The 12,301-nt window shown below is 49.7% G+C and overlaps 5 protein-coding genes across 5 annotated transcripts; 4 read left to right on the top strand and 1 right to left on the bottom strand.

Moving 5' to 3' along the window:
* Positions 1-28: 28 nt before the first annotated feature.
* On the top strand, positions 29-367 carry J7T55_004232 (uncharacterized protein; the record flags this gene model as incomplete). Its single annotated transcript, XM_053136049.1, has 1 exon — positions 29-367. The coding sequence occupies one exon, from the start codon at positions 29-31 to the stop codon at positions 365-367; it is 339 nt and encodes a 112-aa protein (XP_052986331.1).
* Positions 368-743: 376 nt separating this feature from the next.
* Positions 744-2,664, bottom strand: J7T55_004231 (ABC transporter atnG; the record flags this gene model as incomplete). Its single annotated transcript, XM_053136048.1, has 5 exons — positions 744-1,403; positions 1,538-2,076; positions 2,140-2,204; positions 2,277-2,327; positions 2,654-2,664. 5 exons carry the CDS (start codon positions 2,662-2,664, stop codon positions 744-746), a joined length of 1,326 nt encoding a protein of 441 aa, XP_052986330.1.
* Positions 2,665-4,011: 1,347 nt separating this feature from the next.
* On the top strand, positions 4,012-7,197 carry J7T55_004230 (uncharacterized protein; the record flags this gene model as incomplete). The annotated part of the gene is made up of 3 exons (XM_053136047.1): positions 4,012-6,923; positions 7,016-7,061; positions 7,147-7,197. The coding sequence occupies 3 exons, from the start codon at positions 4,012-4,014 to the stop codon at positions 7,195-7,197; spliced, it is 3,009 nt and encodes a 1,002-aa protein (XP_052986329.1).
* A 1,750-nt stretch (positions 7,198-8,947) lies between these two features.
* On the top strand, positions 8,948-9,554 carry J7T55_004229 (uncharacterized protein; the record flags this gene model as incomplete). The annotated part of the gene is made up of 4 exons (XM_053136046.1): positions 8,948-9,001; positions 9,079-9,217; positions 9,271-9,452; positions 9,510-9,554. 4 exons carry the CDS (start codon positions 8,948-8,950, stop codon positions 9,552-9,554), a joined length of 420 nt encoding a protein of 139 aa, XP_052986328.1.
* Positions 9,555-10,096: 542 nt separating this feature from the next.
* J7T55_004228 (uncharacterized protein) lies at positions 10,097-10,839 on the top strand (the record flags this gene model as incomplete). The annotated part of the gene is made up of 4 exons (XM_053136045.1): positions 10,097-10,116; positions 10,176-10,186; positions 10,300-10,350; positions 10,451-10,839. The coding sequence occupies 4 exons, from the start codon at positions 10,097-10,099 to the stop codon at positions 10,837-10,839; spliced, it is 471 nt and encodes a 156-aa protein (XP_052986327.1).
* Positions 10,840-12,301: the final 1,462 nt, after the last annotated feature.

Below are 12,301 nucleotides of genomic sequence, written 5' to 3'. Positions count from 1 at the left end.
GTATCAGACAGGGTTGTCAGCGACAAAGATGCCGTTCAACTTCTCCTTCTCCAGCTCTGCGACATTTGTCTCCACCAGCTCCGTCAACGGGCGGACAAGCGGTCAGGCCTACCAGAGGCAGTCGTACGCGACCCCTCAGGGCTCGGGTGTCCGCACCACACACCAGAAACTCGGCGAGGCTCCTGTCACCAACACGAGGCTGTACGATGCGCAAGGAAGGGAGCTCATCGGCGATGGCAGCGGCTACGATCAAAATCACGGAAACCAGGCATACGCGCCTAGCAGAAGGATCATTAGTATTGAGGATGTGACGGAGGAAGAGGCTGAGAAGGCCGTTCGGCAAAATGGGAAGCAGAACGGTCCATAGGCAGAGAGGCATAGCTGGAACGAGAACGTTTTCATCCCCACTAGTCTTCCCTACTTGAAGAGTTGATTTGAGACCAGCCAAGAAGATTGTCTAGGCGTAGCGATTGTTATATTTGATCGAGGACCTCTCTATGAATCTTGCAGGTTGTTATGAGTTGCAATTATCACTATTACGAAGACCACGAATTGGACGCGCGCAAGGAGAACATTGACGGTTTTGGGCACTGGCTAGAATGTATGTGTGTACCCTTTTCGAAGATCTCGCTATGCAGCAGCTGCCTTAGTAACGGAAGAGCCGTAGAAACATCTGAGACTTGATATCACGGAATTTGGAAGGATGCTTCGTTTACAATATTGATGACAAAACAATGTCGTGTCTAAATGCTGCCCGAGTTCCACATGCTCCTAAACCTCCCTCCCTCTACTGCCAATAGTTGCCCTGGTGGTCCCATCTCGACGACACTACCCGTGTCCAGCACAATGACTATATCAGAGTCGCGCACCGTGTGCAGTCTGTAAACGACAGACACTACAGTGTGCGATGCAAACTCGGTCTCCAGTATTTTCACAATCAAACTTTCCGTCTCTTGGTCAACTGCGCTCGTAGCCTCATCCAGAATAAGAATTTTGCTGGCCGTTTTATTGACGACTGCACGAGCAAGGCATAGAAGCTGCTTCTGGCCGTGCGAGAGGGAAAAGTTGGAGATGTCGGTATCGAGCCCACCGTGTAAGGAGACGACAGGCCAGAGTGAGACCTTAGTCAGAGTTTCAACAAGATGTCCATCTTGGTGCATTGTCGGCTCGGTTTCCGGAATGCTCCCATCCCGAGCCAGGACTAGGTTGGACCGCAAAGTTCCCGGAAATAGCAGAGGCTCCTGAGGAATGGTGATGAGGCGACCCCTCAAGACATCATGGGGAATGTTGGCAATGTCGACACCATCAATGCAGATGTTGCCCGAATCCGGTTCTAACAAGCGGAACAGTGCGAGCACGAGGGATGACTTGCCGCTTCTGGTACGACCGCAGATAGCAAATTTCTGACCAGGACGGATGGTCATAGAGACGTTATGGAGGGCAGGCTCTGAGCCGGTCGAATATGATGCAGTCAGGTTCTTTACTATTATCTCTCCCTGAGAAGGCCATTGGGCTGAAATTCCTGCGGATGACCAACAGGTATTTCTGAAGGGGTCTGCTTCTCAAAATCCCTGAGCCTGGATATAGCCCCAAGTGACGCCTCTAGCTCCGTCCACGACGTTATGAGGCGTGCCAGTGACTCGTTGAAGTTCACGATAGCGTACAAGGAGATGGCGATGGCGTTGGCACTTGTTGAGGAGGGTGTCAAAATGTCAAATGCTACTAAAATCACAGCCGAGGCTGCAACGAAGAGGTCGAGGACCAAGGCCAGCCATCTCTGAATGCAGAACATGAGATAATAAGGCTTCTGTAACTCGTCGAGCCTCTGGAACGACGTGGCCCGGAACGCGGACTGCCATCCAAATGCTCTTATGGTAGCCAAGCCGTCGACCATTCCTAGAATGAGGGCAAAGAGGGGCGCCTTAGCCTGGAGGTCAAGGTAACGCATCTGACATGATGTACGGAGGTAGAAGACCTGAAGGGTGTACATCACCAGGACTGCAACAGGAATTACGGCGGCAAGATACTTTGCGCCCGCGAATATCAAGCCTGCATCGGCCAGACATGAAAGTAGGCCTGTACAAAAGGGCAATCAATATTATTTCAGACAGAGAGAAACACAGACATTGCATGACTGACCATGTAATGCAGCATAAAGTGCACTTGGCAGTTTCTGGTCAAGAAGTGTCATATCTTGACTGAATCTAGATTGGCAACACTGTCAGTAAGAGCTACCAGCCATAATCAGCAAGAACCAGAGGTATTCCAGCACGTACCTATTGATCAAGTCCCCCGTATCAGTTCTTACAAAGAACGACAACGGAGCCCTAAAGATTTATCAGTTCAGTGAATTTCAAGGTCTTTCATGTTAGTGTCATTCGGGTGTCTGTTCACTTGGTGACTGTGGAAAGCAGCGTCCAATGCAGATTTTGTGAAGACCTTGGAGCAGTTTTCACGAAGGTAAACCTGCACATAGTTTCAATTGTCAGAACCTCTCTGTTTTTCTGGGAGATGAAGAAATTTGCACGGACCATATATCAACGCCCATAGCGAGAAGGCCACCGGTACCGATCGCGACAAAAACTCCGTAATTCATGGCAGTGCTGGCCTGAGGAATGGCATTCGCCTCGGTCCAGAGCTTCAGCCAACTTACTGCAGGAACATTTTAGCTGGGTGCATATGTGTCAAGACACGCAGCTGTCTTAGGCTAAGGAAGTGAGTAAGAAGTCAGGAGTACACCTAAAACTTCAAATTGCATTATATTCTAGCAAGAATTAGAACTAAATTCGAGAGATCATTTTTGCAGATCATCACGCTCCTGAAAGGGTCAGGTGGACCAAGATCGATTGTGCAGATTGTGCCTTAAGCCGCAGCTTGTCTGAAGGAAGCAATTGACCTTGGTTCGGTTAGTCAATAGCGCTGTCGGTCGTTCAGAGGATATCAATAACAAACAACCGAGTGTGACAGTGTCTAAGGACTCTGGGAGGGACCATTGAAACATCACGCAGGGGTTACACTACACTGAGATGTTTCACGCGGGTAAGCCCGTCAAAATCCAGACTCGATTTAGATATGCAATGAAAGTTTCGCAGTAAAAACAGTTCCCTTTAGATAGTACTGTTATCTAGCATTTCAAGCCCAATTTACTCTCAAAGGGACCTGCGGGATGTATTGGATTGACCTTGAAGGAATTAAGCCCTGAGAATTGCCCTTGGGCGGGAGGGACAGCAGCCATATGCATGTACTGGTAGTAGGTGACGCGAGTCGAGGAAAACTGTGCCGGTGTGCTGGAATGGGCTGCACATGGGCGGGCGAAACAGAGACATGCCGCTTGGTGGGGCATGGGGAAAGCGGGTTCCCAGCTTGGACCCTTGGAGGACCCCCCGGCCGAGCTCCAAAGCTGAAGTGCGCTTGGTGAGGCCAAGAAAGGCTCGTGTTTCAAGCTTCCATCGCCACCTGTCTGGACTGTCTGGACTGCGGTGCTCAACGCCCAGGCTAAAAAGGATGTCGTCCCGTCTTCTCGTCCTCCTGTATTTGGAGACACTCAAATCCTGCAAAGACCCAGACCAAGAACTCTCGTGAGAGTGCGGAAGGGCGGCGCAGAGCGCAGAGCACGCAGCACAGCACAGCACAGGTCCTGTGAATGACATCAGCGTGGATCCTACCAACTTCAATTCGACCTCGACCTCGACCTCGACCTCGAACTCGAACTCGAACTCTGATTTTCACCTCAACCTACACAGCCTGGAGCCTTATCTCTGTCTCGCTGTGCGAGGAACAACCAACCACCATCTCCGGTCTCGGTCCAGACAGACTTGCAACGTCTGGTGAGACGGCCCTCCGCTCCGTCTGTCTTGTCTCGCTCGTCAAGTATCGAGCAAGGCTAAAGACAAATTAACCGGCGGCTTGGCCACCAAGTACAACTACCAGAAAGCACCCGGTTCGTCTCTGAGCAGACATTACCACTTTCGTCCCTCTTAATACTCCATAATTACAACAAATCCTGCAAAGATGATGGACGAGAGCAGGGAAGGGCTCCTCAGCCCCTCTCAGCGCGAACACGGTCGCACGTCCTTCGATGGCCCTGAGAAACAGCCTTTCTCACGCTCCCGCACGTCACTCTCCTCTGATCTTGAATCGGACCTCGACGCAACAGAGTTCCTAACCTCGGATCCCCTCGATTCTAAAACCGACCCCAGACCAGCCTTCCTCACCGGTCAAAAGAGGTTCAACTTCAGCTCTCTCCGCCGACCTTTCCGCAATCGCTCGAAATGCTGTATCGTCGTTGGCAGCGTCATCGTAATAATTTGGCTGATCCTGGGAGCAGGCGGGGCGGTCGTATACAAAAAGTTCAAGGAAGAGCCCACGTACGGGCAGTCACCACCCTGGTATCCCACGCCCAAAGGAGGTTCCGCCACAGGCTGGACTGAGAGCTACAAGAAGGCGGCAGCCATGGTGGGCAAGATGACACTGCCAGAGAAAGTAAACGTCACCACGGGTACAGGCTGGATGATGGGTCTGGCTGTTGGTACCAACGGCCCCGCCTCCCTGGTTGGGTTTCCTCAGCTACAGCTTCAAGATGGGCCCTTGGGGCTGCGCTTTGCCGATAACGCCTCTGCCTTCCCAGCTGGCATCACGGTCGGAGCCACCTGGAACAAGGAGCTCATGTACGCTCGTGGCAAGGCTCACGGGAACGAGGCTCGTGGAAAGGGCATAAATGTCCTTCTCGGCCCTTGTGTCGGGCCACTTGGACGAATGCCCGCAGGTGGGAGAAACTGGGAGGGTTTCGGCGCAGATCCTTACCTTCAAGGAATCGCTGGCGCCGAGACGATTAAGGGAATTCAGTCGGAGGGAGTGATGGCGAATATCAAGCATTTTGTGGGCAACGAGCAGGAACACTTCCGGCAATCATGGGAGTGGGGTCTTCCGCACGCCATTTCCTCCAACATCGACGATCGTACCCTTCACGAGCTGTACGCCTGGCCATTTGGGGATGCGGTCAAGGCAGGCGTGGCCAGCGTGATGTGCAGCTATAACATGGTCAACAACAGCTATGCCTGCTCCAACTCGAAGCTGCTCAATGGTATTCTGAAGGACGAATTGGGCTTCCAGGGCTTTGTTGTGTCGGATTGGGGCGCCCAACGATCTGGTGTGGGCAGTGCTTTGGCAGGGCTTGACATGACAATGCCCGGTGACGGCCTGCGCTTCTCAGACGGCGAATCACTATGGGGCCCGGAGCTTACAAAATCCATTCTTAACGGTTCTGTTCCTGTCGATCGCCTGAACGACATGGTCACTCGAATCGTCGCAGCCTGGTACCAGCTTGGGCAGGACGACACTTCAAAGTTTGACGGTAAAGGCCCCAACTTCTCCTCGTGGACGAATGATCGCATGGGGACGAAGGTACCTGGAAGTAAGACAGAGCAAGACATTGTCGAGGTCAACAGCTTTGTCAACGTGCAAGCTGATCACAAAGACGTCGCTCGTGCGGTCGCGCGTGAAGGCATCGTTCTGCTGAAGAACCAAGACCTACTGCCCATCGACCGTATGGGGTTCACCGACGCAAAGAAGCGAGGTCTTCCCACAAGACATGAGGGTAAGCTCAAGATTGGTGTATTCGGTGAGGATGCTGGTCCTGGCAAGGGCCCAAACAGATGTGTTGACCGCGCATGCAATCAGGGCACGCTTGCTTCTGGTTGGGGCTCGGGTGCCGTCGACTTCCCCTATCTTGTGACTCCAGTTGAGGCCCTCCGGACTGGCTTCAACATGACCAAGGTCCAGTGGTCTGAATACCTCACCAACGCACCAGCCTTTTCTTCTGACCCCAGCATTCTCGACCAGGACGTGTGTATCGTCTTTGGCAATGCAGATGCGGGCGAGGGCTTTGTGCGCTGGGAGAATGTTGCTGGCGATCGACCGGATCTGTTCCTGCAAAAAGGCGCAGATGACCTCATCGTCAAGGTCGCGCAGGGCTGCGGTGGCGGCGCAGGTGAAGTCCTTGTCGTCATTCACGCCGTCGGCCCTGTCGTCATGGAGAAATGGATTGACCTTCCCAACGTTAAGGCAGTGCTGTTCGCCAATCTTCCTGGGGAGGAAAGCGGAAATGCATTGGCAGACATTATCTTTGGTGACGAAAGTCCTTCCGGGCATCTCCCTTACACAATCGGCAAAGCCCTTAAGGACTACGGTCCTGGCGGCCAGATTATGTACAGGCCCAATGGTGTTATCCCGCAGCAGGACTTCACCGAAGGCCTCTATATCGACTACCGCTATTTTGACAAGAATGGCATCGAGCCCCGGTTTGAGTTTGGGTATGGACTCAGCTATACAACCTTCGAATTTTCTGGCTTGCAGGTCTCCCCTCTCAAGAACAAGTCAACGCTTCCAGCCAACAGAACACAGTCTTCAGCCACGCCACCTGAGTACTCCAGTGATATTCCCGACTCCGAAGAAGCCCTCTGGCCGGATGGCTTCCGCAGGTTGGACAAATACATCTATCCATACATCGACACAATGGACGAGATCATTGATGAGTCTTATCCGTATCCCGAAGGATACAGCCAGCAGCAGCCTCTCTCCCCTGCTGGAGGTGAGGAGGGCGGCAATCCCGACCTCTGGGAGACATACGTCCAGGTGAAGGTGAATGTAACCAATACGGGTGCCAAGGCAGGCAAGGCTGTTCCACAGCTCTATTTGGGATATCCCCAGGGGAGCAAGAAGACAGACTTCCCCGTCAAAGTGCTACGAGGATTCGAGAAGATTTATTTGGAGCGAAGTGAGTCCAAGATTGTCGAGTTCAACTTGACGAGGAGGGATCTCAGTTACTGGGATGTTGAGAGCCAAAATTGGAGTATGATGATGACGGGATTATACACATTCATGGTTGGACAAAGTTCGAAAGACTTAACGGAATTTGGGACCTGGTAAATGGATTAGATATATCGATACTGTCCTTTCTGAAGAATCGGGCATACAATTTATGCATTATGAAAACTAAATCACCGCATCTGTGCAGTGGTGGATTCTGCTCTCAGTCTGAGAGGGCTTCAGTAATGTCACTTGTAAGAGTTGAATGCATCAGAGCAGCTTCGCACAAAAGAATGACAGGTGTGCGGCCGCCCAACTGCTGAACTGTTATGACTACAGTTCGAACTCATCGTGAAGCAAGGTGCCGCATCTGATGCAGCAAATATATGAAACAAGCCCTTCACCACCTGGTGACTTGCCCTTCAAAACTTGATCCATAAACATACAACATTGATATATGAGATTATGAGACCATGTGGGCCTCGCAAAGTTTTCTGAGCTTTGGAGGTTGATGTGACTGCTATCAAGGATACAAGTTGGATGATATGTCCTCAAAGCTGATTTCTTTGAATGTCACTTCCACATCAAGGTTCATTAGAGATCCAAATTCAAGATAGCGGAACTCACTAAGATATCACTAGATATATATATTAGTTATAACGATGTAAGTACAACGTGTAATCAAAGGGCCGGCTGTGAGAAAAGAAATTCATGGTGAAAAGATTCATGATTGGGGTTGATAAGAGCTGATGAATGATTCTATCAACGTTATAGACGTCGGAAGCTCGAGTCGCTGTCGAGAGATGTATGGACCGTGTACATTTCGATATGATGCAACAGCTATTGGTAAGCAAGGTACAATGAGTTTATGGGCTTGGTTGAATAATACCAAGCGTACTACTGAATATGTCACTAGGCGTTGAAAACGTTGATGTCCCCTGCAAATCAGCACCGTTGAAGTGCTTCACTTAGATCTTATGTCATCCAACGGATTAGTCAAATTGCAATCTAGTTTTCCTAACAAAGGAGTGCAATATTTTCGGTCCACTCATCCTTACTAGACATGGAGCTTAAACCACCAAAAAGAGATGGTCTGTTCACTTCAAGATGTACTAGGCACGCTTCACCTAAATCAGATAGTGTCTTGATATGATTTCACTGTGATACCATTATGACTCTCATAGTCACCTAGGAGAACTCAACAGGGCTCGGCTGTGGGGCGAAATCAATGTCCTCCACGAAAAAGAGCTGTTTTGTCCACCGTGGCTGTGTGAGCACTGTTCGTATTAATAGACAGGCTTAAGAACAAGTGGTTTCCATAAGAAAATGAGCGCGTATTGGCAAGCAATGTGGAACCACCACATGGTCTTGAATTGTTTCCTGTTCAGCAGCAAACCTCACAAGAATTGCCAAGGGATAAATATTGCCTGGCTCCAGGATATAGTGACTTGCTACACATCCCAAGCATCTTGTTGAATGATGCCCGTCCAGAACCCCATCCAGGGTTTGTTCAAGTCCAACCGGTCCAGGAAACACTTCATTATTACCAATCCCGGCTGCGGCCAAACATTGAAGTTCAAATCGATTGAGCCATCAACAAGCTTGTCTCGGGAGAACGATTCTCCAATAACTCATCTTCTTCCACGCGACACGGCAGCGAAGTTGTGTCTCCTCTGAACGTAGTCTATAGCAGGGCACTTTGGGTGGGTCAGCTGGTTCAGGAAAGCTTAGCTCAGGTCCACTAGCGACATTTTTGGCCATATGTTAACTTCAGTTTCTACACCCAAAATTTCCGTAGCAAGATGAGAAGCCAGAAACTCAACGCACCAGTCAAATTGTCATCGGTCGAATTCCCGAACAGAGGTTGTGCAGCACGGTGAGCTTGGTCAAATCCCGAGAACGAGCGCCCGCTAAGTCAGACATGTGCTCAGATTTGACGGGCTCGAGAGCGACGCTAGATGAGATGCTCGACTTATTATCACCGTTTTGGGTAAGCTGCGATCATTACGCTCTTTGTGTTCAACTTCGGAGAGACGGTCGACGGGATGCACGAAGCATGAAGTCATTTCAGCACCACCATTCTTGCAATTGAGCTCCGCCCAGATCAAAGTTCCCAGTATATGCAAGGCACAAATTCTTGATGCCCTCGACCGATGAACCACCTCAGATGGACTGGACTTTTGGGCCTTGTAGTGTGAGTGGCCCATACAAATCTCCAGCATCGGTTTATGTCCAATATTTTTGGCTGACTTTTATTCATCATGCGGGAAGGCCTCATGCATAGCAGCGCTGTGCTCTTCGCCTACTGACGAGAGCTGTATCTGCCCAGACAAGCGGTCTGGGGCACCGCCATGGAGACGCGACCTCATGGAGTGCCTATACGCGAACTGTACATCACTGGAATACTATGGTTTGTACAGACAGCGCCGAAACACACAAGTCGTCGCTGACAGGAAGCGTAAGAAACGGCTGGTATCACATATCACACTTGCGGCATATCGAACACTGTTGAGCTCTCGCTGGGCCCTCTCATAGCTATCACCTCAGCCTTCCAGTTGCTATTTTTCGCTACAAGAATGGCCTCCATACGAATCAAGCGCGAGCGGGAATGGTCTTGGGAAGACATAAGTTTCGTGGTGTCTTCAGTCAGTCACACACCCAAGTGATGTGCGACTGAGTATGATGCTGATGATAACTCATAGGTTCTCCTGGTTCTCACGCTGCCAGTGATCAGCCTTGGTACGTAGCGATTGCTGATGGCCAGCTTTTATTCTCAACCGCAATCCCTTCCCAACTTCCCCTCCGCAACCGCGCCCGAAAACTCCTGTATCTGGTCTGACAGGTGATCGAGATAGAAAATTACTATGGCTTCCTCTCAAACATTTGGACCCTCCGTATTTGGAATATCGATGACTTCGCCAAGGTTTTTTTCTGCTATTCTATCCTATACTCGCTGTCACTCGCCATGATCAAGATCTCCATTGTCTTTTTATACTTACGCATATTTCGAGCACAAGGAGTGCTAGTTCACTATATAATTGTGGGTACACAAGTATTTAACGTGATAATCTTCATTATCTTCCTTGTCGGACTTTTCTTCGCATGCCAACCTTTGGCCTATTACTGGTCATACGCGGCTCCGCTCAATGGCACATGCCCGGATCCCATCGATCGAGGTTTAGTTTACCCTTCTCTAAATACCATTATGGACGCATGGTTATTAATCCTGCCAATGTCCCAAATATGGTCCATGGGCTTATCTTGGAGGTCAAAATTGGGCGTCCTAACCATGTTCAGCCTTGGTTTGGTGTGAGTCTTCCGAACACTGCCATGTGACCGTCGTACTGACTCTAACTTAAATCTTCCAGAACCGGCACCAGTACGTCTTGTCTTCAAGCGAATTCCTACAAGACCCATCAACTTAGACCTAGGGGCCACTACCAAAATCTCCTGAAACGTGAGATTTGCCAGGTTTCTAACGAGCTTGAGTAGTGACGATCCTGCGGGTCTTGGTTTACCGCGAAAACATCGATGACTGGATTTGTAGGTCTTCAACAAATCCATCAAGTCTAAGATCGACTCTGGGACGCACCATTCCTACAAGATTTGGGTGGAAGATTCTGACTATATACATACAACGCAGTGCAACTCGACATCTTTGCCGGACTCAAATGGTCTGTAATCGAAGTCACTACGGCCTACGTGATCTCTTGCATGCCCGCAACCCGTTTTCTATTTGTGCAACTTCTCCCACGATTTCAAAGGCTCCCAGCCGTGCAACAAGCACGGCCTCATCTTGCATGGATGTCATGGCCAACGAAATGGACAAGAAAGGGCCAAAGTAGTAACGGCACTTCAAGAGCCAGTGACGTCAACACGGCTCGTATAGCAGCTAGGCAAGAGCGTCACCTCGAGATGGGAAACTTCAGCCTGAAGGACGGCACGACTGAGGCTTCTACGAAGTTTTGTGGATCTATGGACTACTCGATTGGCTCATCAGAAGGCACAGTACGGAAGCATGGCTCAACATAATGTTCCAGAGCTGTTGCGTATCACTGCGTTGGGCTCCGAATGTCGTTCGCCTCGGAATTTGATTCTGTAAAATATGCGTTGCGAAGTCAATGGCTTAAGATGCGAAAGTGGTGATTGTAAATTGTACATGTAAACGCACTCGTTGGACAAAAAGCAATGAATACACATCTGTGAACGAGACACCATATGAGTGATTCTTCCAGCAAAACTTGTCGTTCAAGTACGAGTTATATACAGATAGAAATTCTATCCCATGTCTACAAGACGAAGGCGCTTTGAGCAAGGCTTGTTTTATCTTCGCTGATCTATCATTCCCTTCTGTCTCTCCCGATTAGTGCAATCTGGCTGGTTAGCGGAAATTTCGAGCGGACGGCAAACATGTTTGGACTCGACTTGATGGAAGCATACAATTTCGTAAATGAATTTGCGCCTGCCCATAGGCGCTGAGGAAAGTCTCGATACTCGGTGAGCCAATTCGATTTTCAGTGAACACAGGCAGCTCATAACCCGGATCTCATCTTATCGGAACTGTAATGTATGAAATCAATGGAAGCTACATAGAGTTTTGCCAGCAATAACGCCGGCGAAAGCGCTGCAGTCGGAGGTTTGCAGTCAACGAATTGTAATATACTCGATTTGAAAAGCACATTTTTACGGTCTGGGCCTTTCATAGACAACCCATAAGATCATAGCCCGCTCAAGCATTCATCTTTATCATGGAATGAACCCTAGAAAGCTAAAGAATGTGCTCGAGCGCTGTGCATAAGACTATTCATTGCATTTAGGAATGTAGACAATACAATGCTTTAGGTAAATGAATTCCGATCATCCAGAGAAGTCCTGCAAGCCACATCCAGGTATAGTCTGGTGAAATAAATGCTTCAGTCAACGGTGGGAGCGTCTTGGCTGAACTGGCTTGGTCTCATTATATGACACTTGCTTGTGACGACGTTAACCCTCGTTCTTTAGCAAAGGAACTAGCTCTATCAGAAGCATTTTCGGATCATTGGCTATGTTTCATGGCTAAGATAGTGGTGTAAAATACTGCAGGTCATTGCAGCCAGGGGACTGGTCCCTTATGTGTAGTCAACTCGGGCCGGTTGTAATATTCCGCCCCAGAAGATTGAGATATTGATCTGCTTCGCATTATTTGGTCACAATGTGGGCCTACTGGATCGGGACTCTTCAGCGGAGTGCGAAGCCAGACGGCAAGTCCGAACGCGTTGTGCCAGAATGACGGCTGGGTATGTTCAAATTTATTTTGGGACTGTCGCTCGTCAACAGGCTGCAACGGATCACGGCAGTCATTTGCAAAGAAAAGGGAGATAAATTAAGGCACATGGGCTGACAACGGCTGTAAAGCGGCTTGGGATGCATACACTAGCACCCAAGACTACTAGGCTAATTCGCTGGCATCTTGGCTGACATCGTTATACCAGGAGAAAGCCTCGCTGAACAGGGA

The sequence above is a fragment of the Diaporthe amygdali genome (genome assembly GCF_026229845.1).
Source record: "Diaporthe amygdali strain CAA958 chromosome Unknown NODE_63_length_156346_cov_64_415879, whole genome shotgun sequence".
In the NCBI taxonomy this organism is placed as follows: Eukaryota; Fungi; Ascomycota; class Sordariomycetes; order Diaporthales; family Diaporthaceae; genus Diaporthe; species Diaporthe amygdali.
This window is presented reverse-complemented; position numbering and strand designations above follow the sequence as displayed.